At 40.6% G+C, this 25,233-nt stretch overlaps 1 protein-coding gene across 9 annotated transcripts in view; it reads right to left on the minus strand.

Moving 5' to 3' along the window:
• Positions 1–25,233, minus strand: part of LOC119728435 (otoferlin-like) — a 90,375-nt gene that overhangs the window by 41,181 nt on the left and 23,961 nt on the right. For 4 of the 9 annotated variants that reach the window (XM_038200667.1, XM_038200669.1, XM_038200666.1 and 1 more), the window contains exons 16-32: positions 24,777–25,048; positions 23,528–23,628; positions 22,791–22,878; positions 20,658–20,780; positions 19,155–19,247; positions 17,071–17,199; positions 15,244–15,396; positions 13,791–13,986; positions 12,912–13,036; positions 11,594–11,728; positions 10,718–10,735; positions 8,021–8,026; positions 6,735–6,896; positions 5,231–5,371; positions 4,448–4,609; positions 3,230–3,398; positions 1,670–2,082 (exon numbers count right to left, since the gene is read on the minus strand). In XM_038200667.1, coding sequence (XP_038056595.1) covers positions 1,670–2,082; positions 3,230–3,398; positions 4,448–4,609; positions 5,231–5,371; positions 6,735–6,896; positions 8,021–8,026; positions 10,718–10,735; positions 11,594–11,728; positions 12,912–13,036; positions 13,791–13,986; positions 15,244–15,396; positions 17,071–17,199; positions 19,155–19,247; positions 20,658–20,780; positions 22,791–22,878; positions 23,528–23,628; positions 24,777–25,048 — 2,486 coding nt within the window. Of the gene's footprint in view, positions 1–1,669; positions 2,083–3,229; positions 3,399–4,447; positions 4,610–5,230; positions 5,372–6,734; positions 6,897–8,020; positions 8,027–10,717; positions 10,736–11,593; positions 11,729–12,911; positions 13,037–13,790; positions 13,987–15,243; positions 15,397–17,070; positions 17,200–17,963; positions 18,033–19,154; positions 19,248–20,657; positions 20,781–22,790; positions 22,879–23,527; positions 23,629–24,776; positions 25,049–25,233 lie in introns of all 9 variants that reach the window. The other 5 variants (XM_038200673.1, XM_038200674.1, XM_038200671.1 and 2 more) reach the window with 5 other exon arrangements.

The raw sequence follows: 25,233 nt of genomic DNA on the forward strand, positions 1-25,233 counted from the left end.
GTTCATTAATACCATTAAAGGTACATGAAGCATAAAAACACATTCGAAAGACCATAAAAAACTCACTTATGTTCCTACCTACCTGAATTGACAATTTTAGGGTGTTATGGAAAACACAGGGTTTTTTGGGCCATAGTAACTTTTATTCTGGTTATCAAATATTTTTTTCTGCTCCAGAGTCTCTTTTAACTTACCCAGGTAGATGTCTGTTTACCAAGGAGTACGTGGGACACATTGTGCAGAAGACAAAGCGGAGGAAGTCAAGGTGGTGAGGATCAAGTCAAGGTGGTGAGGAGTCAAGGTGGTGAGTTGAAGAAGGAATAAAAATGTGCAGACAGAAACCACACACCACAGTCAGAGAAACAGTTTAAATCATATAGTTGTTGCCACAAAGAAATACACTGTATAATGCAGAATATCATTCAACAAAAATGATCATTCACCAATATACTTTTATAAGGGAATAAATGTGTGCTCAGGAGGTTTTACTCACTCTATTTAAGACCGCTTGGAGTATGGGTGCTGATAATTACCCGAGCCGAAGGCGAGGGTAATTATCAGCAGCCAGACTCCAAGCGGTCTTAAACAGAATGATTAATATCGACCAAGTACATACTTATTCCCAATCATAAATACCTTTTCGGTAAGAAAAAATCAAAACTTTTTGGTAAAAAAAACTCGGCTTTGTTCAACAAGTTTTTTGAAACACCCCTCTAGTTAAATAATGGAGTGTCCAGCTGGCGAGTACGATGTTAGCAACTCCTTTTGTGGAGATTGGCGCACGCGTATTGCGCGTACTTTGGAGGTCACGCAGAATGCACCTGGGGCGTTGCATTGTGAATTTAGGACTATAAAATTTTGACTCACTGGTAGTATTGCGCATGCCTACGTGAGGATTGTGAACGTTTAACCAATAAAACGGTAAGAGGCACTGGATTTTTAGGAGTCCAAATTTCATGTGACACAGGAAAAGTGTTAAAGACCAGCTAGCCATGTCTTTATCATCCGTTTAAGACCGGCCACGTGACTGGCTCTCAACCAATAGGAATGGGTAAACTGTATTTACGAATAGGATATAAGAGAAAACTAGAAGTTTGAATAAATTAATACTACATAGGTCCTTGTAACTGACATGGGATTAGAACATGGGTCCTGGCGACCGTCACCGGATATTTATTTATTTTGTGAAAACAAGTGCCCAAAGAAAAACCTCATACCAGATTCACCTCATCAGATCAACAAAATAGACACTGTGACGGGAATTGGAGTGTAAGATGTATGAAAACATCATTCTTTCGATTCTCAGATATTTTTTGCCGTCATATATTTGTTATCTCATGATCATTCGTCAGATTATTTTAAAATCTTTGGTGCTCAAATGTACAAGTGTTAAATAATTAACCAAATAAAGACTGTAAAAAAAAAAGTTAGACTTTAAAATCAATACTTTTCTAACACGCCAACATAAAGTAAAATGTGAGAATGTTATTCAAAGTGCTATGTTTAATAGGGGATCCCACTAAAAGAAAAAAACTGAAAATTTAACACCATACTTTCACAAGATAAGGAAATATCAAAACAAACAAAACTCGTGCATACCGGTTAGGATAGGAAAAAGGTTAAGATTTAAATGATTTTTTTGTTGGATTTCCTGACTGGCTTTTCATACCTTTGGCTGCCCATCCGGTCCCAGTTCCACTTTCTCTCCCCCCTCCGGCGGTTTGGTCTCATCCGGTTTGCTGCCATCTGCTGGCATATCTATCACAGTCTGGCCAGGCTGTGGGGCTGTACCATTCCCCCCTGCAGGGGGTTCCACATTGATGATGATGTCCTCACCCACGACTGAGCCTGCCTTGGAGCCAGCCTTGGAGCCTGCTCTGGACTGGGCTCTGGACGGGGCTCTGGACGGGACTCTAGAGGGCGCCCTTGATGGAACTCTGGATCCCGGTTTGCCGTTCTGACCGCCGTTACCCATCAGTGCCAAGCCGTTCCCGTTCAGTTTCAGGCCGGGCAATAACGTTGATCCCAACATCGATCCTGCCTGAGGCTCTGGTTTCTTCCCAAAGTCCATGACGGCAATCACTGAAATTGAAAAGTAAATTCACAGTAACTTGCTGATACTGCCATATGTGGCCTCGTGGTCTGGAGCATTGAATTGGTGGTCTGCAGGTAATTCTGCAGGTTATGGGTTCGAGTCCAGCCTGGGGTTATGGTGCGTGTGTCCTTGGGCAAGGCACTTTGTCACTCATTGCTTCCACCCAGGAGAAAATGGGTACCTGCGAGGGCAGAGACTTAAGCTGCTTTGTGCTGAAATGGTGGCATCGAGCTGCATGTATACTCCCAGGGAGCTGATATTGTATTCAATGTTTCATGGGCCTAATGAGCAGGGTAATATTGATGTAGCGCCTTGAGCACCAATCCTGGTGGATATGCACACTTTATAAATACACATTATAGTATGTTTGTCGTCAAATGGTTCATGTGAGAACAGTAGAGGGCGCAATTCAAACTTAACACACAACCGAGTTTGACACACTAATGCGCTGCTTATAATTGGCACGAAGCTATGGACATACAAAGTTTAAAGTCAAGAGTTTGGGTCCTATTTTTTCAATAAGCCATTTGCGTGTAACCTATACCCTTTGGGATTTACATTTGAAAAACGTCTGGTACAATGACTTGCTCAGAATGCTTGGCACATTTTAACTGTGAATTCTCCAGACCAAAGACACTGTTGCTAATCACATGATTCGGGGCAAGCTCTTGCATAGTTACGTAAGAGACGCTCAGCACCAATACATCGTTCACAATGGGTGAGAATGGCACAAAGACACCAGACCATGCCGGAGCTGGGGGTTGCTAGCATAAGGCTTGCCCCGAATCACGTGATATAGTAACAGTCTCTTTGGTCGGGAGAATGCTAGGTTAAAACGTGCAAAGCATTGTATTAAGTCAGTGTTCCAGATTTTATTCAAATTTAACACGCCAATGGCTTCCAATGCCATCCTGCATATTCCAGTACGCGCATGCTGGACATTTGCCAAAGACATCAATCAGGGCTGTGATTGGTCAAATCATCAGTGGGCGGAGCTTAAAGTATCAATTACAATCACAATTTACCTGCAGTGGACATATTGCTCTGAATATTGACTTCCCACTAGGAGGGTATTAATGTGATACTTATAATTGGCATGGATCTATGGACATACCAAGTTTTAAGTCAACTCACCTGCAGAGGGCAGGGTATGTGACTGAGACTCTAGCTTCTTGGGGTCCATCTTGTAGCTAGCCAGGTTACTGACGGTGTGCGTCCCGACCAGACTGAAGCGTCCAAATTGTCGGCAGTCAACGACGCGGATGGTCAAGGGAGGGCAGTAATGCTCATTCTCTGGTAAATCCTAAGAAAGATAAAAGAATCACTTTTAAAGTTTTCTTATCTAAGAAAATCATCAAATATATATTAATCTGACGATGACAGTTGTAAACCATTCACGAAGTGACATCTTGTTTTCTTTTCTCCAAAGCTTAGAGGTAATTGCCAGTACGTACTCTAATGAGTTCTGGGACCGATTCCACAAAACCTGTCTATACTCTTAGGACTTCAGACGAGTTCCCGTTCTAAGATTGATTCTTGGCTAAGACACGTCCTAAGACTGATTTCACTCAATCCATCTTAAGCAAGATGCATCAAACTACCAATTTGATGGCTGTTTCATGTTTGTTTTTACCACTTGACAAAACAGTCGTTGAAATGAAACGCGCACTTTCGCCAGAAAGATTACTATACTTAATAAATTTCACATGCAAGGTAGTTCTACACAAAATCCAATAGAGTCGTTCTAGCTCCCCGTTTCATTACTCTATTGTAAAAGTCGACTAGGTGTTTGCATATAATTACATTTTGTAAATATGCTATTTTTATTGAAACTATTCACATATCAAAAGTCTTTTCAAATAGTTTTCTTCAAATGTTTTCTTTGTCTTTAATGACACTAGTTTCAGAACAATATACAAATTAACAAAGACACTAATAAGATAAGACGTCCCTCAGACCAATGTTAAATGAAGACGAGTTCAGCCACATTGCTCAGGAAGTTAAAGACGTCTTGAAGGCATCTTAGGTTTGGTGAATTCGATCCTGGGATGAGTCACGATTTAAGACTTTCCCTTCCTAAGATGCGTCTTGGCATTTCTTGAAATCGGCCCCAGGTTCTTAATCTATGGGCTCCGTGCACAAGTACCCCCTCAACGGTAAGAAAGGGAGAGTTGGGGGAGACCACTGGGAGAGACATTTGAATGCATTGCTGACGACGCCTGACGCTCACGCAAAGACGCTATGGCTTTATGTACGTTCAGAACTGAACAAGTCGTGCGTACTTCGCTTGAGCTGCGAGAACCAGTGCGTGGTAAATAGCGCCCTCTTGTTGGCGCATTGAGCCATACTCACCACTTCCATGAAGCGGACGTTGTCTGGGAAGTTTGGGTTTCTTCCAGCGTTGTAGATGATCGCCGAGTTGAGTGTCAGTCCACCGCACTGGATGTCACACCGCGGCTTGTCTACAGTCATCAGCTGAAGACGTTTCATCTCACGTACGCCCCAGAACAGGACCTGTAGCATAAAAACCAATAAATATCATCACTGAAATTCACCTATGGACTAATTCGTCAAACAAAATTAGAACGCACATATTCTTAAAGACGAGGTGTGCGCATTTTGGTAATCCTATTGGTCGAAACAGCCGGAATGCGTGTGTACTTCCTGAGCACAACTCGCGCAAGCCTAGTTCCACCTCAGAAAATGGCTGTACTTAACATCTTGTGAAATTATTCCATCTGGCTTGCTGTCATTTAAGAAGAAATCATGAAATGTACATGATTTCCAACGATCAGTCAATGGACTGATTTTTGAAAATAAAGAGTGCTACTCACAAAATCGTGTTTCATGATTTCAGTTTTGCATGTTTTTCACTGTTTTCTCAAAAAGTGTAATCCGCTAAGCTGAACCTCCAACAGGTTTAGTTTGGAGCATTTTTATTTGGATTTTGAGTGGTGTTATCATTGGAAACAAACAAAATGCATGAAAAGCAAATGATCCTATATGCCTTTAATATCGGCTCTGCAATCCAGGTTTATTTTATAAAAATTTAATCATGTCTATACCGAAATATTAGAATCATTCATGTGCTTGATTAAGACCCAGGAAATGTATCTTTGAAGTTCTAAAACCTACCTCAATCCTATATTTGCACATCTTGGGCCTGATCTCCAAAGGCAGCTCGATCTTAGGCGGTAGTTTGTCCTTGCTCTTAGGGTCGATGGGTGGAATCTCAATCTTGATGACGTCAGAGGGGATTCCCCCAGTAGGTGTCAACTGAAAAAGAGGTACAAAGCAGTTCAGTTGATGAGAATGAATCTCATCCTGTATATCACTTCAAAGTTGGTCTGAATTACTTGTGGAGTGCCGTGGTCCAATGGTTACGGTGTTCAACTCAAGTGTGATGGTACGTGGGCTAGAATCCTGTCCATGGTACATGTGTTCTTGGGCAAGACACTTCATATCAATTCCTTTTCGCTCCTTTTCAATGCACAACACACAACCGCTCAAACATCCCCCATTGGAACGATACATGGAATCAGCGCGGCATTTTCAGTTTTTATGTCATAACTAACAAACGCGGTAAAAGTTTTCGTCCTTGATCGAGTATTATGAAGACTTTATAATATGCTTCCAGTTAATGTGATTTATATTAGAAAAGAAGCCGATTAAACGTCATTTTTGGGATAAACTTCACAGCTCTCCCCAGTTTTTGGTTCAAATGTGTGTAAAGTCGCTTTTTCGCTTAGTTTATGCTGCACTGACCATCTTCAACTCGCCATAATTTCCGCTAGCGCCCTCCTTCGACTTTCTTAATCGCACAGTAGACTTGGTGATTCATAAGCTAACTATCAATGTAAAATTCATCATGATTGGGCAATGTTAACCCCCGTCCAAAATGAGACACAGAATATCCATCCAATAAAGTAAGCTCTTTGATCCATGGACAACTATACACAATGCAATGGGCCACATACACACACGTGTGTGGTCAGACAGGGGACATTGTGTTTACACAATGCTCAAGGCCAAAGATTAAGCGATAAGAGTGCAGGCATAGCAGTTTTAAGAGGAGCGTTTTTACTATGGAAGGAATTGATATGTACTACCATATTGCCTCTCTTCACCCATGAGTACAAATGTGTTCCTTGTGAGAATACAGACCAGAATGCCCTGATGCCAAGCTGCTGCAAGGAAATGGTTTCATGGCCTGATGATCAGGGGTAATAATTGTGAAGCACCTGAGACGTTGGTATAAATCACTGCATAATCACCACATGACTATTATTAACAGAAACAGCAGCAACTACAGAACAAGTCAGGGAGTCAGGCAATGGTTCTTTCCTCGCCTTCCACCGCTGTGACCCGGGTTCGATTCCTGCCTGGGCCAATATGTGGATTGGGTTTTCAGTCCCTACCTGATTCCGTGGGTTTTCCCCAGAATATCTTCTGGGGTTTTCCTCCCACCTCTAAAATTGTAACTTCTTCTCATTGTCTTCTCTCCACAGGTTTCTTCAGGCTTGCGAGCTACAGTGCCTAGGGCGCTTTTGAGAAATCCTTGGTTTCATTACCAGAAATAGTTAGCAATAATAATATTAGTCACAGCAATAATAAAAAAATTCTGTACCACAATAATTACCTGGATCATTTCAATAGCTGCCAGCATTTCTCCAGCTGTAGCCTGGCCACGGTAGATGCTATGCCACTGTAGTAGTGGTGGGAACATGGGTTTAGTGTACGGATCATCCAGGCACTTGACGTAAGGATGAACCAAAGAACGACCGATAAACTCTGCACCTCCCTGTAAACGTCAGAAACAAAAATCTCAAAATTATTTCCACTCATGATGATCTTTAATTCTATGTGAACCGTTAAAACAGTGCTGCGTTTGTTTCTAGATGGTGTAAATTGAGGACATACACGTGCAACATCATCAGTGAATCGAGGAAAGGAACCAAATCGAGGACGACCTCGATTAGAAAACTTGTACAAAATTAAAGTACCGGTACAAACAAAGGAAGAGGAACAAAAGAAAATTCTCAATTTACAATATAGACAAATGTGTGTGAACGTACCAAGCCTAGTAAAGCTGGACCCAGAGTGCACAGAATTTTATTCAATTGATATTAAGAATGGCTTTTCACTGGAATCCTTTTCATTAATCTTGTCTACACAATGGGCTGGCTTTAGCCTGTTTGTTGGCTTATGGGGTGATCCTATACAATAGCACTACTCGGCTAAAAGGTCAGCCAGTCAGTGAGATTGGTGCAAACAGAACACTACGCTGGCTCTCTAGGACCGGCACAAATCAATTCAAAACCACAGGTTGCTGTACAGCCTGTCTCAAAAAAAATGGTACAATCAGAAAAAAAATTGGTTGAATATGAAATTTCAAAATAAGTCATTCTTACTTGGCATAATATTAAAGAACAAAGACTGGGCTTTCCAATAGTGTTTGTTTGATCTCATTTGCTTTTCTCAATTCAGAGATATAATCAATTCAGTGTGATACACCAAAATCGATTTTGTGCCACTTTTATGCATGGGCAGAGTTGGTTCGAGTACTGTGCCATGCTGTCTTGAAGCTCACAAAAGATTGCAACTTGGCAAAAGAAACAAACTCGATTTTTGTGTTCCGCAGTAAACTGGAGTTATCTCTGGATTGACAAAAGCAAATGAGATGAAACAAAAAGTATTGCAAAGCCTGGTCTTTTTTTTTTAACGTGATGCTCAAAACGACTTACTTATGTTGAAATTAAATATTGAAAAAAAAAAATCGGTTTCGATTGTACCATTTTTTTTAAGACAGGCTGTATAGTGAGAAAAATCAGGGGGATTCACTACAAATGAAACAGGATAAAAAGCATGATGTCAAACACTCATCACATCAAATTTTACAAATTGCAAAAGAGAAACGATCGTTACCTGGATCTGAATTCCATGGAAAGACATTTAATAAGTGAAGAAAATATGTCAAGTTAATCAAAAACATATGCCTTATTATTTACATGTACTTTTTTGAAATTCCTTATTAATTTTTAATTTCAAATTTATTGCAAATTAGGGAATGGCTCAGAGACATTCATTAACATATCTTGGCAACTCCTTAAAAACTTGTGAAACATTTTTTTTTTAATTTTTTTTTTTTACATCTCTATGGGAATTAGCCTTTACTGGCTATATGAAGACTTTGCAGCTGGAAAAACTTATTAAACTCAACAATTGTGATGCGATCAAGCTAAATGAGTCAGGAACTTTCATTTGGAGATCCAGGCCAAAATAGGGCCACTTCATCACATCTCTTGGTGTTCCGACTTCCGTAATTTTTTTAACTATGATGGTACCCGCATGCGATTTTCACAGCAGTAATGCTGAGATTGTGCTCTTTTCAAATCTGTAAAAAAGAAATTGACCAGGGTCGACAAACGACTCATTTAGCTTGATCGCATCACAATTTTACAACTAGGACATTTTTAGTTTTAATATCCAACCAATAATATCTGGTCTTTACTATATAATGACTTCATTTGATCTCAAATGTTCAATGGTACTTCGTTCTGCTTTAATAATCACAATATTTCACAAAAATAGTAAACATGTGCATGGTTTTGTGCCATCTTGTTCCTCATTCTCCAAATACAAAAAAGTTGTGATCTGATATACTGTGCTTTGTGTATGTAATGATGTGTGTGCTCGTCTCAGTAGGTTTGAGTGTCCACACCAGTGTTGTAGGACTCGAGTCCAGGACTCAGACTCGAGTCAGACTCGAATCACATTTCTCGTGACTCGGACTCGACTTGAGTCACGTTGGAAAATGACTCGGACTCAGACTCGACTATGATGACTCGGACTCGAGCTTGCTGCCCTCGTGACTCGAGTCACGCACTTTCATCGAAAGAAAAAAACATAGCGTTACGTATTTGTGCGACAGACGTAGCATTCTTTTTACTCCATAGACAAAACAAGGCGCCGCGGAAAATCGTATCCAGGGGCTGCGCACGCACGCATCGTGCCTGCACGACAAGCATCGGGGCCCGGGGTCATGTTAAAAAGTGTCCGGTACCAAAGAGTATCATGTGAACAACTAAAACCAAGTGACTCGGACTCGGACTCGAGGCTTGTCACTTGAGACTCGGACTCGAGGCTTGTGACTTGAGACTCGAGACTCGGACTCGAGGCTTGTGACTCGAGACTCGGACTTGAGGCTCGTGACTCGAGACTCAGACTCGGACTCGAGGTTCGTGACTTGAGACTCGGACTCGAGGCTCGTGACTCGAGACTCAGACTCGGACTCGAGGCTCGTGACTCGAGACTCAGACTCGGACTCGAGGCTCGTGACTCGAGACTCAGACTCGGACTCGAGGCTCGTGACTCGAGACTCAGACTCGGACTCGAGGCTCGAGGCTCGTGACTCGAGGCTCGTGACTCGAGACTCAGACTCAGACTCGAGGCTCATGACTTGAGACTTGGACTCGAGGCTCGTGACTCGAGACTCAGACTCGGACACGAGGCTCGTGACTCGGACTTGAGGCTCGTGACTTGAGACTCAGACTCGGACTCGAGGCTCGTGACTCGAGACTCGGACTTGAGGCTCGTGACTTGAGACTCAGACTCGGACTCGAGGCTCGTGACTCGAGACTCGTACTCGACGTTGGTGACTCGACTACAACACTGGTCCACACCCATAAAATAGATGACGCAATGATAACCGTAGAGTTATGTCGTGCAAAGGCCCTGTTGCATTACATGCAATAAAAGCAATACCCATACCAAAAAAGTTATGCTCAACACTAAATTTACTTTCCATTTTGAATTTTCTGAAATTGATTCTGCTAATTTTTTCCCCCAGCATATAAAGTTGGAACAAGCAATGGGACGTTTAAGCCATGCTGCAGGTTTTGTGGTTTTTAGAAAAAAAACAGGGAAAACTTTAAGCAGTAAATGGACTTTTGCTTGAAGGAAAAGTTGCAATTCTTCCCAAGAAAAAGTTTCTTCCAAAAGTATTTTTTAAAGGCATACTGACTTCTAGAAACCGTAGGTTAAATGGAAGCATTGAAGACCATGAATTTCTGCCTTAGCTTCAGAACATTTATGCAAGGATAAAAACAATTTAATTTGCAAAAGATTTGGCAAAACTTGGGGAGTTAGGTTGGCATAGCGGTACTTTCCTTGCCTTCTATCGCTGTGAATCCCGCTTGGGCCAATATGTGGATTGGGTTTTCAGTCCCTGCCTGATTCCGTGGGTTTTCCCCAGAATATTCTTCTGGGCTTTTCCTCCCACCTCTAAAACTGGAATTGTTTCTCATTGTCTTCTCTCCACAGGTTTCTTCAGGCTTGCGGGCTACAATGCCTCGGGCGCTTTTGAGGAATCCTTGGTTTCATTACCAGAAATGATTAATAAAAAAATGATATATTTAAGTCCTCAGATAAGAATGCCGAAGAAAAGTTTCAAGAAACATGCAGGGAAAAAAATCCACAAATAGATAAAGCATTTTCATCCCATTCCCTTCTAAAAAAAGAAAGAAATAATGGCAGTCAACAATGAAACCAGTTTGAAGTGCTTCAAGCCAGTTCCCGCTCGATAAAACTGGTTCCAGCAAACCAATTTAGTTAGGCTCCTACCTTTTTCATTGGGTTCAGCTATCAGATTACCAAGGAAAGAATGTTAGCGATGAAAGCAACAGTGTTAAAGATTACATTTTAGAAAAGACTTTTAAGATCCAGTGAAAATGATGTTCTACGGATGCACTTTCTTTTAGCAATCAAAACAGATTCGATAATCAGTCCAATGCAAGGTCAAAATGCAGTGATCTACTCCGAGAAAAAAACCCAAACAAAATAAGAAAAAGGTTGAAAACTATCAAACAATATGTTGCTGATAATATGAACTTTTTGTCAACAAACGTTGAAACATGGCTCAGTCCAAAGTTTTGGGGATTTTAAATATACTTTAATTGATTATGTTAGCACTTCCTTAATAACATTTGCACATATTTTGCTGATATTTTTGTATCCCAATCTTCAGATCTTAATGTGCCTAACTCATAAACTGTTCTCAATTTTTGTGTGTTTTTTCTTCTAGAAACTCAAAAGCCAAGCTTATGTCAAACATTGTGTAACTCATTTCCTTGTTATGGTCTGATCTCCTGTTGTTTTTCATTGTATTGTGCTGTTTAATGTACTCTTGTAATAAGTCACTTGTCCTTGTTCTTTTACGTTTAACAAATTTAATGTTATAATGTAACTATAATACGGGGGATATAGGAAATGGGATAGGGGAGGAATAAAAGCCCTTGGCTTCTCTTGACCCCTATGCTGACGTTTCTGTAGATCCATCTTAAATAAGTTAATCCAAATTTAATTTATGACTTGTTTTTCCTTGCACATTAATTTTACTAATTAGGTTTACATCCATTGTTAATGTCAGTATGAATACCCCCCCCCCAAAAAAAATTGAAATATGAAGTAAACATAAAGTGTTTTAGGTTTTGTGCTTACCCCGATGTCGATGTCGAAGATTTCCACACAGATGAACGGTGGATTCTTCTTCAAGTCCTTGTGTTTTCCGTAGATGGTCACCTGGTCAAAGATCAGGACTTCATTCCACGTTGGACTCAGCGTTTCTTCAATCACCTAGGAAAATGAAATATGACAGAGCCAATAAAAGGTTTAGTCCATCATTTGTAATTTGTGCATTTTGTTCGTTTGAAGCAACGAAACTGCTCAAAATCTAAAGAAGGGTGCTGAACAACTGACCTGATGAAGTTTCAGCTCAGTTTCAGCTGTATATTCTGAGAAAAACAGCATTCTAGGATCTCAATTTCAAATCAAAAGTTGCTGAATCATGTTTTGAATTGGGTCTAAACTAATTTCAGTGTCCGAGACACGTTCTCACTGAACCGATTGCAGCTACGCGATGTCGCGCACCGATCCGACGAATTATAGCAACCACGGGCGCGTGTGCGTTGTGTCCACGCTTGCCTGCGCTTCGCCGAATAAAAAAAAATTTCAAAAAACGGAAATTTCCAACGGTGCTTCTTAAGACGCACTGTTGGAAAGGCCTTCTTTCGTTGATTACTTCAAAATGACAGCTTGCCAGAAAGAATAATTTCACAGGGAGTTTAGTCCCCTTACTATCTTTCAACCAAGTATGTTTCTCAACAATAATTACGCCAATTACTTTTTGGATAGCTGCAAATGATGGACTCTGGCTTTGACCATGATATCTAATTATAATTCAGAGAAATGATCCCAAACTCCTAGTCTGTAATCTCCTTGACCATTACTAGATGAAAAATGTATAAGATTTGAAAAATAAATTTTCAGGTTTTTTCACTAAGCTCTTGACCCTAATCTTCCTCAATCCTCCAAAGTCTTCTGTATTGTTTTGGAGGATTTTGTAGGATTGAGGATGAATGCAACATACAATTTTGGAGGATTGAGGGCACCTGGACATTCAGTATCAGTTGATTTTGGAGGATTGAGGCTAAATAGTGTTTGAAGAGGAGGATTTTGTAGGATTGAGGATGAATGCATTTTGAGAGGCAGGGCTGTTGGATGATTTTGAAGGATTGAGGCAGTGGGTATCCTTCATTTCAAAATAAGTGAAACAATTTTGAGGATTTGAGATGGTTCCTAGCAAAACGGTCCTAAGGGATTAGGGTTAAAACACAAACAAAATTTATCTGACAGTATTTGAAATAGAAACAGGATTGAAAGGATGCGCTGTGACATTCAAGAAAATATGCGGGTTCATCATTTGGGCAGAGTAAATTTTGACTAAGACCGACAAAAATATTCCAGGGGAGTGGCTCACCCTGGTGGATCGGCTCTCACTGCCGAAGATGACCCTAGCAAAGGGGTCGGAGAGACCTGAGGAATCCGAGCCAATCAGGCTACGGGCCTGGTAGATGTGACATCGCAACATGAAGTGAGTCTTGTCTGCAAAGAAATCGGGGAAAATGGAGACGATAATTGAAATTGCTCAATCCGTTCAAAGAATATCACCATTTAAACGCAATGACCCTAAAACCAGTTTCGTTTAAAAAAAGCAATTTATTGTGTATTGTGAATACTTGTCTGTCAACAACTGTACTACACAATATCTTTATTATTACAACCCTGGATAGGCATACAATATGATTTAAAAAAACATTTTTTTTTAAAAGACGGACCTTCAAAAGGACTTTGTTGAATATTTTTAACATTTAAACTGAGGTTTAGGCTGGTGATGTTTGAAGACAATTGTGACGACGATTCTTGAAATCACATTTTTGGACGAAAGAGGTTTTAGGGTCATTGTGTTTAAATGGTTATATTCTTTGAACAGATTGAGTAATTTTTTCATCTCAACGTAGCTTAGGAAATTGGCTTTCTAGTCCTTATTACTTTTGGTGCTACACATTTTTTTAAATATGAAATATAGTTTGTGGGGTTCGGGCTCTGCTCTTTTTTACTCACCCTGTAGAAATATGGAAAAACAGGCAATGTTAAAATGATTGTCACACTAAAAATTCTAACACTAGGGATTAGATTGTGGATTTAAAAAATGGTCTGAAAATGGGATTGAATGGTCTGAAAGATGTATTTCTCTCTACACTGACGTCTTTCTCTCAGATTCAAAACTTCTGATTACAGTCTGAAAATCTCATGCTTGTAATACAACATTTTTTAAATGAAATGACAATTGGTTTACCTTTGTACGTGATGAATGGTGGTGGGGTACCAGCCATCTTGATCGCTTGTTTGAGTTCCTTGGTGGCCTGGTAACCGGCCGGGAGTCCTTTCAGCATTTCTTTCTTGTGTTTGACTAAGCCGAACCACATGTAGACGTCCAGCTTGGCTTGAATCGTCCAGCCACTTACTCCCTGGACACCCTTCTTGCCAGGTAACTGTGGTCAACGGCCAAACGAAAAGATTTCAATGGACTTTTAATCCAAACAATTTTTCAATAAAAGTTTTTTAACCCTTACCACCCTGAATCCATCAAAATCCATACCCGTTTTGGAGTATTTCGGCGGATTCAGGATACCATATTGAAAACAGGGGGATTTGATGGATTCAGGATTGTAAGCCCAGCGGTACTGCAGGATTTTGATGGATTCAGGATACCTCCATACTGTCACCAACACCAACATTGTTGTGCATGACACAATAGGTGGATTTTGATGGATTCAGGATACTTTCTAGTAAAAGTACTCAAGGGGTTAGGATTAAAGTTGAACAAAATAATTGACTTGAGCAGGGTTTGAACCTGCGACCTCCGGATTGCCGTTCCGGTTCTTTACCAACTAGAGCCAAGTTCACGCAAGGACTATAGTTGACCAATGGTTAACTAACGTTTGCCCGAACTCTGTCTAGTCAAGGGTGGTTGACTACGCTAGTCGACTATTTGGAACCAGCCTACTGGGGTTGGTTGCTTCGCTGGTAACCAATAGCCGCGCGCATTCATAACGCTAGCAGAGAGCCAGGATCCAGAAGTTTTGCGATGACATTTTGACCAGCGTTTGACTAGAGACGTTCGCACGTTGCTATCAGTGCGCAGGGTAAGGTATGTCACAAATCAACCACTAGTCGACTAATGGTACTTGGTCGAACTTGGCCCTAGCTATCCTGCCTGCGGGTGGCATGATATATATATCCAGCCCTATGTTGGTGGTTCCTCATTTTGTCAATGTAAAGGGCGTTAGTCAGAAGCCATAAACCATTTCATGTTATGTAGCCGGGATCACGCCCAAAGTCAAAATGCTAGCAACGTGAGCAATACTGCAAACCTGGAAAATACCAAACAGGGATCACTCAGAGATTCCTAATAAGCAGAATCCCGTAGCCTTCTTCAAGAACATCAAGCCTCAAGGCCATTCACACAAGTCTCTCCCAGTGGTCTCCCCCAACTTTCTCTTCGCAACCGTTGAGGGGGTACCCCGGTAGTTGTACACAGAGTCCAAATCACATTTAACTCTAAGTTACAAAATTGTAATTTTTGACAAACCATGAATAGCACAACCTAGGATCAGATGTGATGTCATTTCGCATTGAAGAGCGCCCCCTTATGTTGACTGATGTCCAGTCCCACCAATTAACTGCTCAACTCATTGATAAAAATCTGGACTGTTAGTACGACCTGCTCCAGTTTGTCCACATCTTACCTTCAGGAACAATGTCTGCATTTCACCGCACTGTTCTCCTCGCTCCTCTTCCAGCGCTGAGTGCAGCAGCTTACGAGCTGGGATGCGGGTGTAAGCAATGCGCTTACCGTTACTGACCATCCAGATGATGACATCAGGGATGCTATGCTGAGGCTACAAGACAAGGCAAAAATGGTGAAAAAATAATTTTAAAAAATGTGTGTTTAGGCCAAAAAAAAAGGCTCCGGTTTCTGGTATGGAGCTTGCCCAAAAAGTGGTGCGGCGACGCAGCTTTTTTTTTTTTTTTTTAACCCGTTTTTTTTGCTTCAATTGTCGGCTGATGACTGCAAATGGTGCCCGACTAAACTTAGCGCAAATATATGTGAGTCCAGAGAGGCCACATAAAGCTTATTCTTGATCATAACCCCATGTAACAAAACGTTAAAATTGTGCAGCAGCAGGATTCCAATCAAACCAGTGAGTTTGGCGGTTTTGAGACATCATCTTTTATTGAAAAAAAACCTTTTTCATTTTGCCGACGCGCATGGCTACGGCGACGCGCGCGCATACCAGAAACCGGAGACTTTTTTTTTTGGCCTTATAGTTTCTGAAAATAACATATTTGAACACTGTCAGTGTGTTTGTATCTTGGGTAGTTTATCAACTTTTCATTGATATCATGTTCTTCAGTACCACTGACTGCAAAACAGAAAATACATTTTATCTCTGGTCAAACAAAGGTTTAAACAGCAACAAGAACATGCTATGCATTATAATGCAGATGGCTATTGGTAACCAGTGATGCAACGGACCTTGTTGGCTGTTGCTGCAAAGTATAGTGAGTTGACTAACATCAGTTCAAGCAAAGATAGTTAAATAACAAAAGTTCCACTGCATAACACCCCTCCAATCTTTCAGTCTCCTGACAACGGACAGATCGAGTTTACTGTCTGAAACATTTAGTCCCCCCCCCGGTTCTTTTTACAACCTCACAAAAGAGATTCGTCTTGTGGTGCTACCTTACACTTGATCTAATTCATAGTTCTCTAATAGATGCTTATCCGGAAAAATTGGCAATCCAGGACCATTCAGAGGCAAGGCAATACAAACAATAATTCATAAGATTACAGAGAATAAGACTATGCAGGTCTGATGCTCTTAAAGGGAAAATACAACATTTGCAAAAATAAAAAAATAAAACTACCAAATCATTTTGAAATACCTTGCTGGACTGTTAGTGAATGACAGTGTAAAGCGCATCCTGTAAAATCATGGCACCTGGTATACTGTCATTTTCAAGAAAAGTGCCATTTTTGTACCAATTTCCAACGCTATCGGCCGATCAGCGTTGGAAAAAACTGGCTTTTTTTCAAATACTGGCCCCATTTGACCATCGCACTTGTTTGCAATCGATTACACACACTATATGAACGGGTACAAGCCAGCTAGACTGGTTCCCTGACCTTACAATTCCCCAATGTATGTAAACTGCTCTGTTTCTTCTTCAATGGAGTCAGGGAACCAGACTACAGGAAAATGATTGTTTTTCTTGGTTTTTATAGCATTTTCGAACCCAAAACCTCAAAAAAGTCAGTGTTACTATATTTGCTATATATTTCCAACCCCCCAATTCCATCCATTTCTGAAAATTACAGCAAAAGCAAATGATGTATATTCCCTTTAAACCAATATGGTCAAAGGGGTCCAGGTAGTCCATTTTTGGGGGACCAAGGCAAGACTTTATAAGCAAGTCTACTTTACAAGTGACAGTAAGTCAGTCAGTCAGTCAGTGAGGTAGGCGCAACCACCCTACAGAAAAAAGTCAGAAAAATCAGACGAATTGCCAACCTCGTCTGCAAGGAATCTGATGCGATGCAGGAACATCTTAGCGGCCTTGACTTTCTCCTTCAAGGCTCTAGGACTCAGCTCCTTCCTGGGCATGACGTTGAGTCGCTTGGCTTGCTTCGCTATCTCCTCCTGTGAAGGTGACAAAAGTTTGGACGACATATGATTACAAAATTGCCACTATGACGCAAATCCTACATTACCAGCATGGACAAATTTAATTAACTCGATTAACAAAAACAATGGACAAAAAAGTGGGAACTGCCAACATACGGCTGGAAAGCTCAGTTGGCAGAGCACTGGAACGGCAATCTGGAGGTCACAGGTTCAAACCCCGCTCCACTCAATTTCTTTTTAAAATCGTCTTAGCTGGAATGCTAGCTCTATATTATTATTGGTCACAGAAGACTGTGCCTTATGATAACTGTGAAAGTTTAAGTTCAGCACACAAAACTCATCTATAGATCCATTTGTGGCACTGGAAAACAGTTTTCCTGTTATACAAAAAAATGCTAACTTCTGAATGGTTTTACAATGTTGGGACATATTTTGATTAACTTACGTCAATCTAATTGCATACATGTACTTACCTGAAAATAAAAACCTAGCAACATTATTAAAGCAATTATACACATTTATACTCTAAACAAGTGAAGCTTTTTAAAATAGAATAATACTTATTTAATCCAATAAGAATATTTTTAAAATAACCCCAGCCAATGAAATATCGTAGCAACACCGTTTAACCGCAACAAACAATGCACCGATGTGCTACCAATGTCTTCACATATGCATGACGATCATGAGATCACCATGTGTCAGCCATATGTGATAGCCATGTGACAGCCACATGACGAACATGTGATGCCCATGTGATGAAGAGTGTTTTAACATGCCTCAGCGTTCATCTCTGCCAGGGATGCTGTTTCCTCATCTTCATCCAATTCCACCACCATTTCCAAAGCCTTGCGAATCAGCGGGTGAGAAGCGAAGCAAATGGGTAAAAAAGTATGTAAGCCAAAAAAAAAAAAGTGCGGGAAACGGGTGCGGTAAATTGTGTGAAGGTGCATCACTCGATTTGTAATGGCTAAAACAATCCGGATAACGGCAATAAAGACCAACATGAACCAGTTCGCATCAGATGATGTGTATACACGCTAAGGTTTTGCAGTATTCAGAACGGATGACGGATAAACACGCAACGCGCAAGGCCTGAAATATCTGTTAGCGACCCGCTCACAGCGAGGGAGGCCGGAAATATCAGGGTGTGCTACCTGCACATGACGGCCTAAACCCGTCTGGCATCGAGGTATGTGAAAAAAATCCTGCGCCTCGGTCCGGTCAGTGTCAAAGTAATTCTCGTGCAAACTGGTTAATATTAGATTCACACTGTGTTTGAACAATCACAAACTTCACAGCAAGTACTGTAGTCAAGTGAGAACATAAAGTTTGTCTGGAGTCAATAAAGTTCATCAAGCCAAAGTTTCTCTCTGGTTTCTTTGGTATGAAACGACTGAGAATATTTCTATTCCCCCTGGATGGGATGCCAGTCCATCGCAGGTTACTCCCCAGCTAATGACAGTCCTGTTTCTACTCCTGGGTGGAGAGGGGCAAGTTGGAGTAAAGTAGCTTGCCCAAGGACACAGCACATTGCCAGCGGCAGATTTGACCCCCTGACCCTCTGATCACGAGCCACAAACCCTAACCACACTCTCCCAAACACATACTCCTGGGTAGAGAGAGGCAAGTTGGGGTAAAGTGGCTTGCCTAAGGATACAACATTTTGCCAGCAGCTGGATTCGAACCCCTGACCCTCTGATCACGAGTTACAAACCCTAATTACACTCTCCCAAACACATTGTGGTAGTTGATGCTCAACGATTAGACTACAAATTAGGGCCTTCTACTTCATTCTTTGCAAGATTTTGAATTGTTGTGCTCCCATTCGCCTGAGGTCCTTACTGATTGAACAGAGTGCACATGTAAATGGTTCTGTGCAGTGAACAAGCAATATGCTTCCAATATTCTACCACCCGTTCACACGTTGTGAACAGTGATGAAAAAAAAACATATCTGGCGTCAATTACCTCCAGGACTTTCAAGCCAGCTCGGCTCATTTTTCTGTTGCGCAATTTAATGCGTCTGCGTCGCCCCTTGTGCGACGGCTTTATCAACGACGGCTTTATCAACACACGAACAGCAATGTAGCATTAAAACATTAAGGGTTAGACATAGTTAGAAAAGTGTTCAGTTGATATCATCATCACTCGGTGAAAAGTGTGGCCAGTTCAATAAAAACACAAAGACTTAAAAACTTTCAATGAACTGGTGGCCAACACATTCACGTCTTAAAAAGATTTTTTTTTACAATTTACAGCCGGACTTTTAAGATCATTTGCAGTGCAACATTTAGCCAAGATGTTAAATATTTTGCATTACTTTCGTAATTTTTTTCAAAATGTTTTTGCAGGCAAATTTATGCAGTATGTAAGTTTATAGTAATGTAAAGATTGGTTCACACTTCATGCGAATGTGAATACGATGCAAATTTGACGTCACAAAGCATTCGCTGCGAAATTCGCCCGAGAAATGTGTTCAACTTTTGTGAATTCGCAGCGCGATAACCCGCAATGACGTCACAAATTCGCGTTCACGTTCGCTTTCACGCCGAGTATGAATACTTGGATATCTGCAAGCATTTTTTCCCCAAAACCCTTTCAATGAAAGCTCTTAAACAACAACACTTGTTAAAAAAGCAACACAACTTTGTGTCTCATCACAGCTAGGTTCAAAAGCTGAAGCTTTTTCAAGCGGGGAAAACAAACATCAATTTAATCACGCAAGCACATCAAATGTAAGTAACAAATGCTTGACATTGTAACCACAGCATCTGCAAACAAGTGCTCGAATCTGTGAATACAATGTATTGGACATACTCTCTCAATACAATCACGACACAAAATGTATACATTACATAAACCATTGTTTCATACACAACATTTTATGCATCACACAACAGACATAGGTGACAACAGAATGATGTTTTGATTAGAAAACATGTTCTTCAAAACATGCCTTTGAAGCAATTTATAAAACTTTGATAATTAGTAAAACTAATTTTTGCTTTGCTATTTTTTCATATAAATGGGCAAAAATTCGTAACATCTTCGCAGTGAATAGTTAAAAAAATGTCCTCAGTTTTTTTAATTTTGTGGACAAACACTTGCTCAAAGAATTAAGTGTCACTGGAAAAAAGTTTAAAAAGCAGGACAAGGTGGCCAAAATCACACAAAAATAGCGGGCTGTAGCACAAAAACTGTTGGTCTGAGAGGGCTAAAACTAGCTTTTTCAGCCAAAATTACCCAATAAACCAAAAATGAACCAATTTGAAGGGGTGGGGTTTAACCCATTGGGTGATCTGACATACGACCCTGATTTTAATGTTCCGGTAAATTTGTTCCATTTTTCTATGATCTGGTCAATAAAAGCAAGCATGATGGCACACCGTAAATTATAAATCATTTTTTTTTTAAACAAACAGACAAACAAGTGTATGGACAACATGCGACAATCCCTCCCCCACTCTGTACCTCTGAGGCCCCGCCCTTGCCCTTACGAGGGGAGGGGCTAGGGGGTGCTTTCTGCTGTGTGGGGGTGTCGGCCGCCTGGCTCAATGTTGCCAGTAACTCCTGTACGCGTGTGCTAAGTTGGGTCTAGGAGCAAGTTATGTCATGATTAGCAACAGTATAACTACACTCGACTATCTAAAAGTACTGTGCAAGTGCCAAAAGAATCTGGCTTCTACTGAAAAGGAAGGAATTAAAACTAAAATACAGGGCGAGTAAAAAAAGAAAACCCAAATGTCAGGACCAATTTTGCAATGAAGTTCTGCATGTACCACTTTCAAAATCTAGGATATGAAAGCCCAATTAATAGGCTTTCTTTTAGTACAAGAATGATTCAAATCACTCATGCACTTTTCAAGTTACGGAATTTTGAACACAAACACCGTTTTAAAGTTCTGTCCACGGATCACAAAGGCCAAAAAAAATAAGTCTCCGGTTTCTGGTATGGAGCTTGCCCAAAAAGTGGTGCGGCGACGCGGCTTTTTTTTTTTTACCTGATTTTTTTGCCTCAAAATGTAGGCTGATGACTGCAAATGGTCCCCGACTAGACTTAGTGCAAATATATGGGAGTCCAGAGAGGCCACATAAAGCTTATTCTCGATCATAACCCCATCTAAAAACACGTTAAAATTGTGCAGCAGCAGGATTCCAGTCAAACCAGTGAGTTTGGCGGTTTTGAGACATCATCTTTCATTGAAAAAAAATTTTTCATTTTGAAGACGCGCATGGCTGCGGCGACGCGCGCGCATACCAGAAACCGGAGACTTTTTTTTTTGGCCAAAAGAGGCAAATGTTCTTTCAGCAAAACGAAAACAATTCATTTACATGTCTATGTGAACTCTTTTTGTTTTGCTGAAAGAACACATCTTTTTTGTGGTCTGTGGACAGAATTTTCAAATGGTGTTTGTGTTTAAAATTCCGTAACTTGCAAAGTACATGAGTGATTTGAATTATTCTTGTACTAAACATAAGCTTATTGATTGGGCTTTCATGTCCTGTATTTTGGAAGTGCTACATGCAGAACTTCATTGAAAAAATGGTCCTGACATTTTGGTTTCCTTTTTTTTACTAGATGGAAAAGTGGAAGAAGATGCATAGATGCTTAAAGATTACACACACTTTTGATTTTGATTAAAATTGAAAAGGTTAAAAAGAAAGATAATGGATCAAAATATGCTACTAAACTACAACAGCTAAAGAAAGGCTTTTTCGGGATAAAGTCAAGATCATAAAATCAGTTCAAATATTTGGCAAGAGAAATACAATGTAATCAGTTTTCAAAATAATTGAAAAAAAAATACATTCTAACAATTTTAGGCAGATCTTGAGAAGTGCATTATCAATTTCATCAGATTTCGCAAAGTACTGTACAGTGGAACGCCGCTATAACAAATATCGCGCTATCCACAGAAATTTTTCGTCATAGCGATCGTTCGGTATAGCGATTTTAAGCTGCTGGTGCTCCGGTACTCACTTTTCAATAAATAGCGCCCTTCAGAACATCACCCTGCACGCCCTGGTAGTTACTGAAAGACGACTTTGAACATGTGCCGACTATTAAATTATGTAATAACACAGTTTTGAGCTTACTAACTCCAGCAACGGGTGGCGTTTCCCTTCTATTCCTTGGGGAAATACATGCAATAGCCACTTGTCGCTCTTCTGTTGACATTTTGCAACAAAAACGTTCGGTACATTTTGTACACGAAAATTGGGAGCCAAGGATGATGTTCGGTATAGCCGAATGTTCGGCATAGCGGTATTCGGTATAGCGACGTTCCACTGTATATTTCTACATGGTTATAATACATAGAATGGAAACCCTTTTTCTTTTTCTCTGAAGTATAATCAGTTCTTAATTGTGGAATACTTGTCTACAGTACGTTGATCGCAAGTTCTAAGTTTTCCATATAATAGATAGATACATAGAATGGAAACCCTTTTTCTTTTTCTCTCAAGTATAAGCAGTTCTTAATTGTGGAATACTTGTCTACAGTACGTTGGTCGTAAGTTCTAAGTTCTCATCTTAAATACACTGGACCTCTTAAATTTGACAGCTAAGAAGGATATTCCTCTCAGGTAGATGAAAGTACGTACCATTTCTCTCAGGATCCACTTGTGTCTTTCTTTGTCCAGTTTGGTTTTCCCGGCTGTGCCTGCCCCCTTGGTAACTTTTGCATAATTCCTAAAATTGAAAAAATAATAATACATGTATTAACGGTGAACAGGCAAAACAATCTTACAAGACATTGGATTCTGTGTGTGAATGTATCCTTAAAAAAAATTAAATGTAGTGTACTTAAGCACTATTTCAGTCACGATAGTAGTCTCCGTATCAACTGTTGTTGAAAGGGGCCCTCTCTGTAACCAAAGTCTGATATATCTGAGCGATGCAAATTTTATGCGACCCTACGAGCCAGCCAATCGGAGTCAGCTTCAGAAATTGTGACGTCGTTTCGATCAGAAATGTGGACTAAGCTATTGATTGGTCAATTTGGATGTCATGATTTTGTAATACAACATGTTACGGAAGACCCGATAGAAGGCGCCCGCTGAATGGTCAGAATCTCAAGGTCAAGATGCAGTCTTATTTTGCATAATTAATTGCCGAATCTGCTCACATATCATAGACCCTTGCTATGCAGGGGGATTTTACATAACCTACAACGCTAGGTGCATTCCAGAAACACAAACTTGCCACAGATTGGTATTTCGCCGTTAAAGAGTCGGCTCAGCAGTTATTTTACAGTTCAGAATTTAATTGTTTTTTTTTTTAGAACGGATTCCAGAAAATTATTTGTAAATCCCAAATTCTGTAGGGGTATGGTCCTTACCCTAATCCATAATTGAAATCTCGCAGCGCTGCTTTCAGCATCTTCCCCGGGTTGCCTTTCTCTTTGGCGATCTTCTCCAAAACCTCGGCCAAGGAGTCATCCTGAGATGGAATAAGTGGAAAATTATGACAAAGTTATCCAGATTGGGGCTTTATACACAAAAGAGAAACTGTGACATGCAGAGTCATGTAAAACTTGTTTCAGACTTGCGTTCAAGAATCGTACGATCATGAAAGGTTCAAAATCTGATACAGTATAAGGAGCAGCTACACTGAAAGAACAGTTGAATCAAAGAAAATAAAATTAATAACCTTTACATAACTGAAACCGAAGTTTGAGTCAACCTGACTTATTCCTTAAGGCCTGTTCATACTAAAGTGCGAATGTGAACGCGAATTTGTGATCACGTCAAATTTTTCGAGCTGCTAATTCCAACAAGTTTACCTCATTTCAACTTTGGCGAATTTCACAGTCGACCTGACTTGTTCCGTAAGGCCTTTTGATACTAAAGTGCGATCGTGAACGCAAATTTGTGACCCGTCAAGTTTTCGCGCCGCCAAGTAAAAAAAATGGAGCTCATTTCAAGTGAATGTTTCATTGCGCCAAATTTGCTTCGCATTTTTGCGCATGTATGTACCAGCTTAACACTTGTTTGATTACATTTCAATTTGCATATTTCGCAGTGAATGTTTCCTGATGCCAAACTTGCTTCCCCTTCAAATTCACGTAAAGTATGATTCGGCTTAAAACTTTTTGGTTTGGCGCAACGCTGGAACACTAGTCTGAACAAAGGAAGTCTAACATTTGAAGAACAAAAATGCACAAATGTAACATTTCTTCTTTGTCTTCAGAGTATCTGGGTTTTTTTTTAAAAAGAATTTATGGTTCCATGACCAGAAACCATTAACAATAACAAGATGAAACATATGCAAAGTCTATGGGATTTGAGATAGAAGAACAAGAAGAAGAAGTAAAAACAAAATCAGAACAAACACAAAAGCTTTACCACAAATTGCTAAAAATGTCAACTAGTCAGCTCGACCGAAGAGACTCAGTTAAGGAAAAGAACGTGCATACTCGGTGACTTAGCCAGTCAATTAATCAGTCGGGAAGTCAGGCAGGGAGTCGGGGGGGGGGGGGGGGGGGAGTCAGTCGGGGAGTCAGTCAGTCCCTCAGTCAATCAGTGACTCTGTTAGTGAGGGGACAGTAAGCTGGCTCTTGGATCCAGCAAAAATGAGAGGATTCTCACCAGTTTCTCGGCAATCTTGAGCAGGATGTTCTGGTTGTACAGCCGGCGTCGATGCTCCTCTGTATTGAACTTGAGGTAGACGCAGGGTTTGTTCTCCCCCAGGGGGAGGTAGTAGTAGGTCTTGTCGCTACTCAGGGGCTGGATAGGGGGCACGGTGGACAGGCTTTGCTCCGGCTCCTCCGTGGAGGGTAAGAGCTGTTGCTCCTCTTCGTCGGAATCCACGGCTACCCTGGCGTGGAGGTTGCGACCATCCAGCTGGTTGCCATAGTTACCTGAAATATAGAATTCATCATATGAACTAATACTAATTTGACAAAAATGGGTTTCACAGCTATGTGTACTTGTTCTACATAACCTCCGAGGACTAACACACAAAGGGAGAACAGATCCTTTTAAGTCCTCGGGAGTTGCGTCTTTTGTTGGAAACGGTCCTCTGTAGTAAGTTTGTGTGCTTAGT

The sequence above is a fragment of the Patiria miniata genome, unplaced genomic scaffold (genome assembly GCF_015706575.1).
Source record: "Patiria miniata isolate m_02_andy unplaced genomic scaffold, ASM1570657v1 HiC_scaffold_20, whole genome shotgun sequence".
Lineage (NCBI taxonomy): Eukaryota > Metazoa > Echinodermata > Asteroidea > Valvatida > Asterinidae > Patiria > Patiria miniata.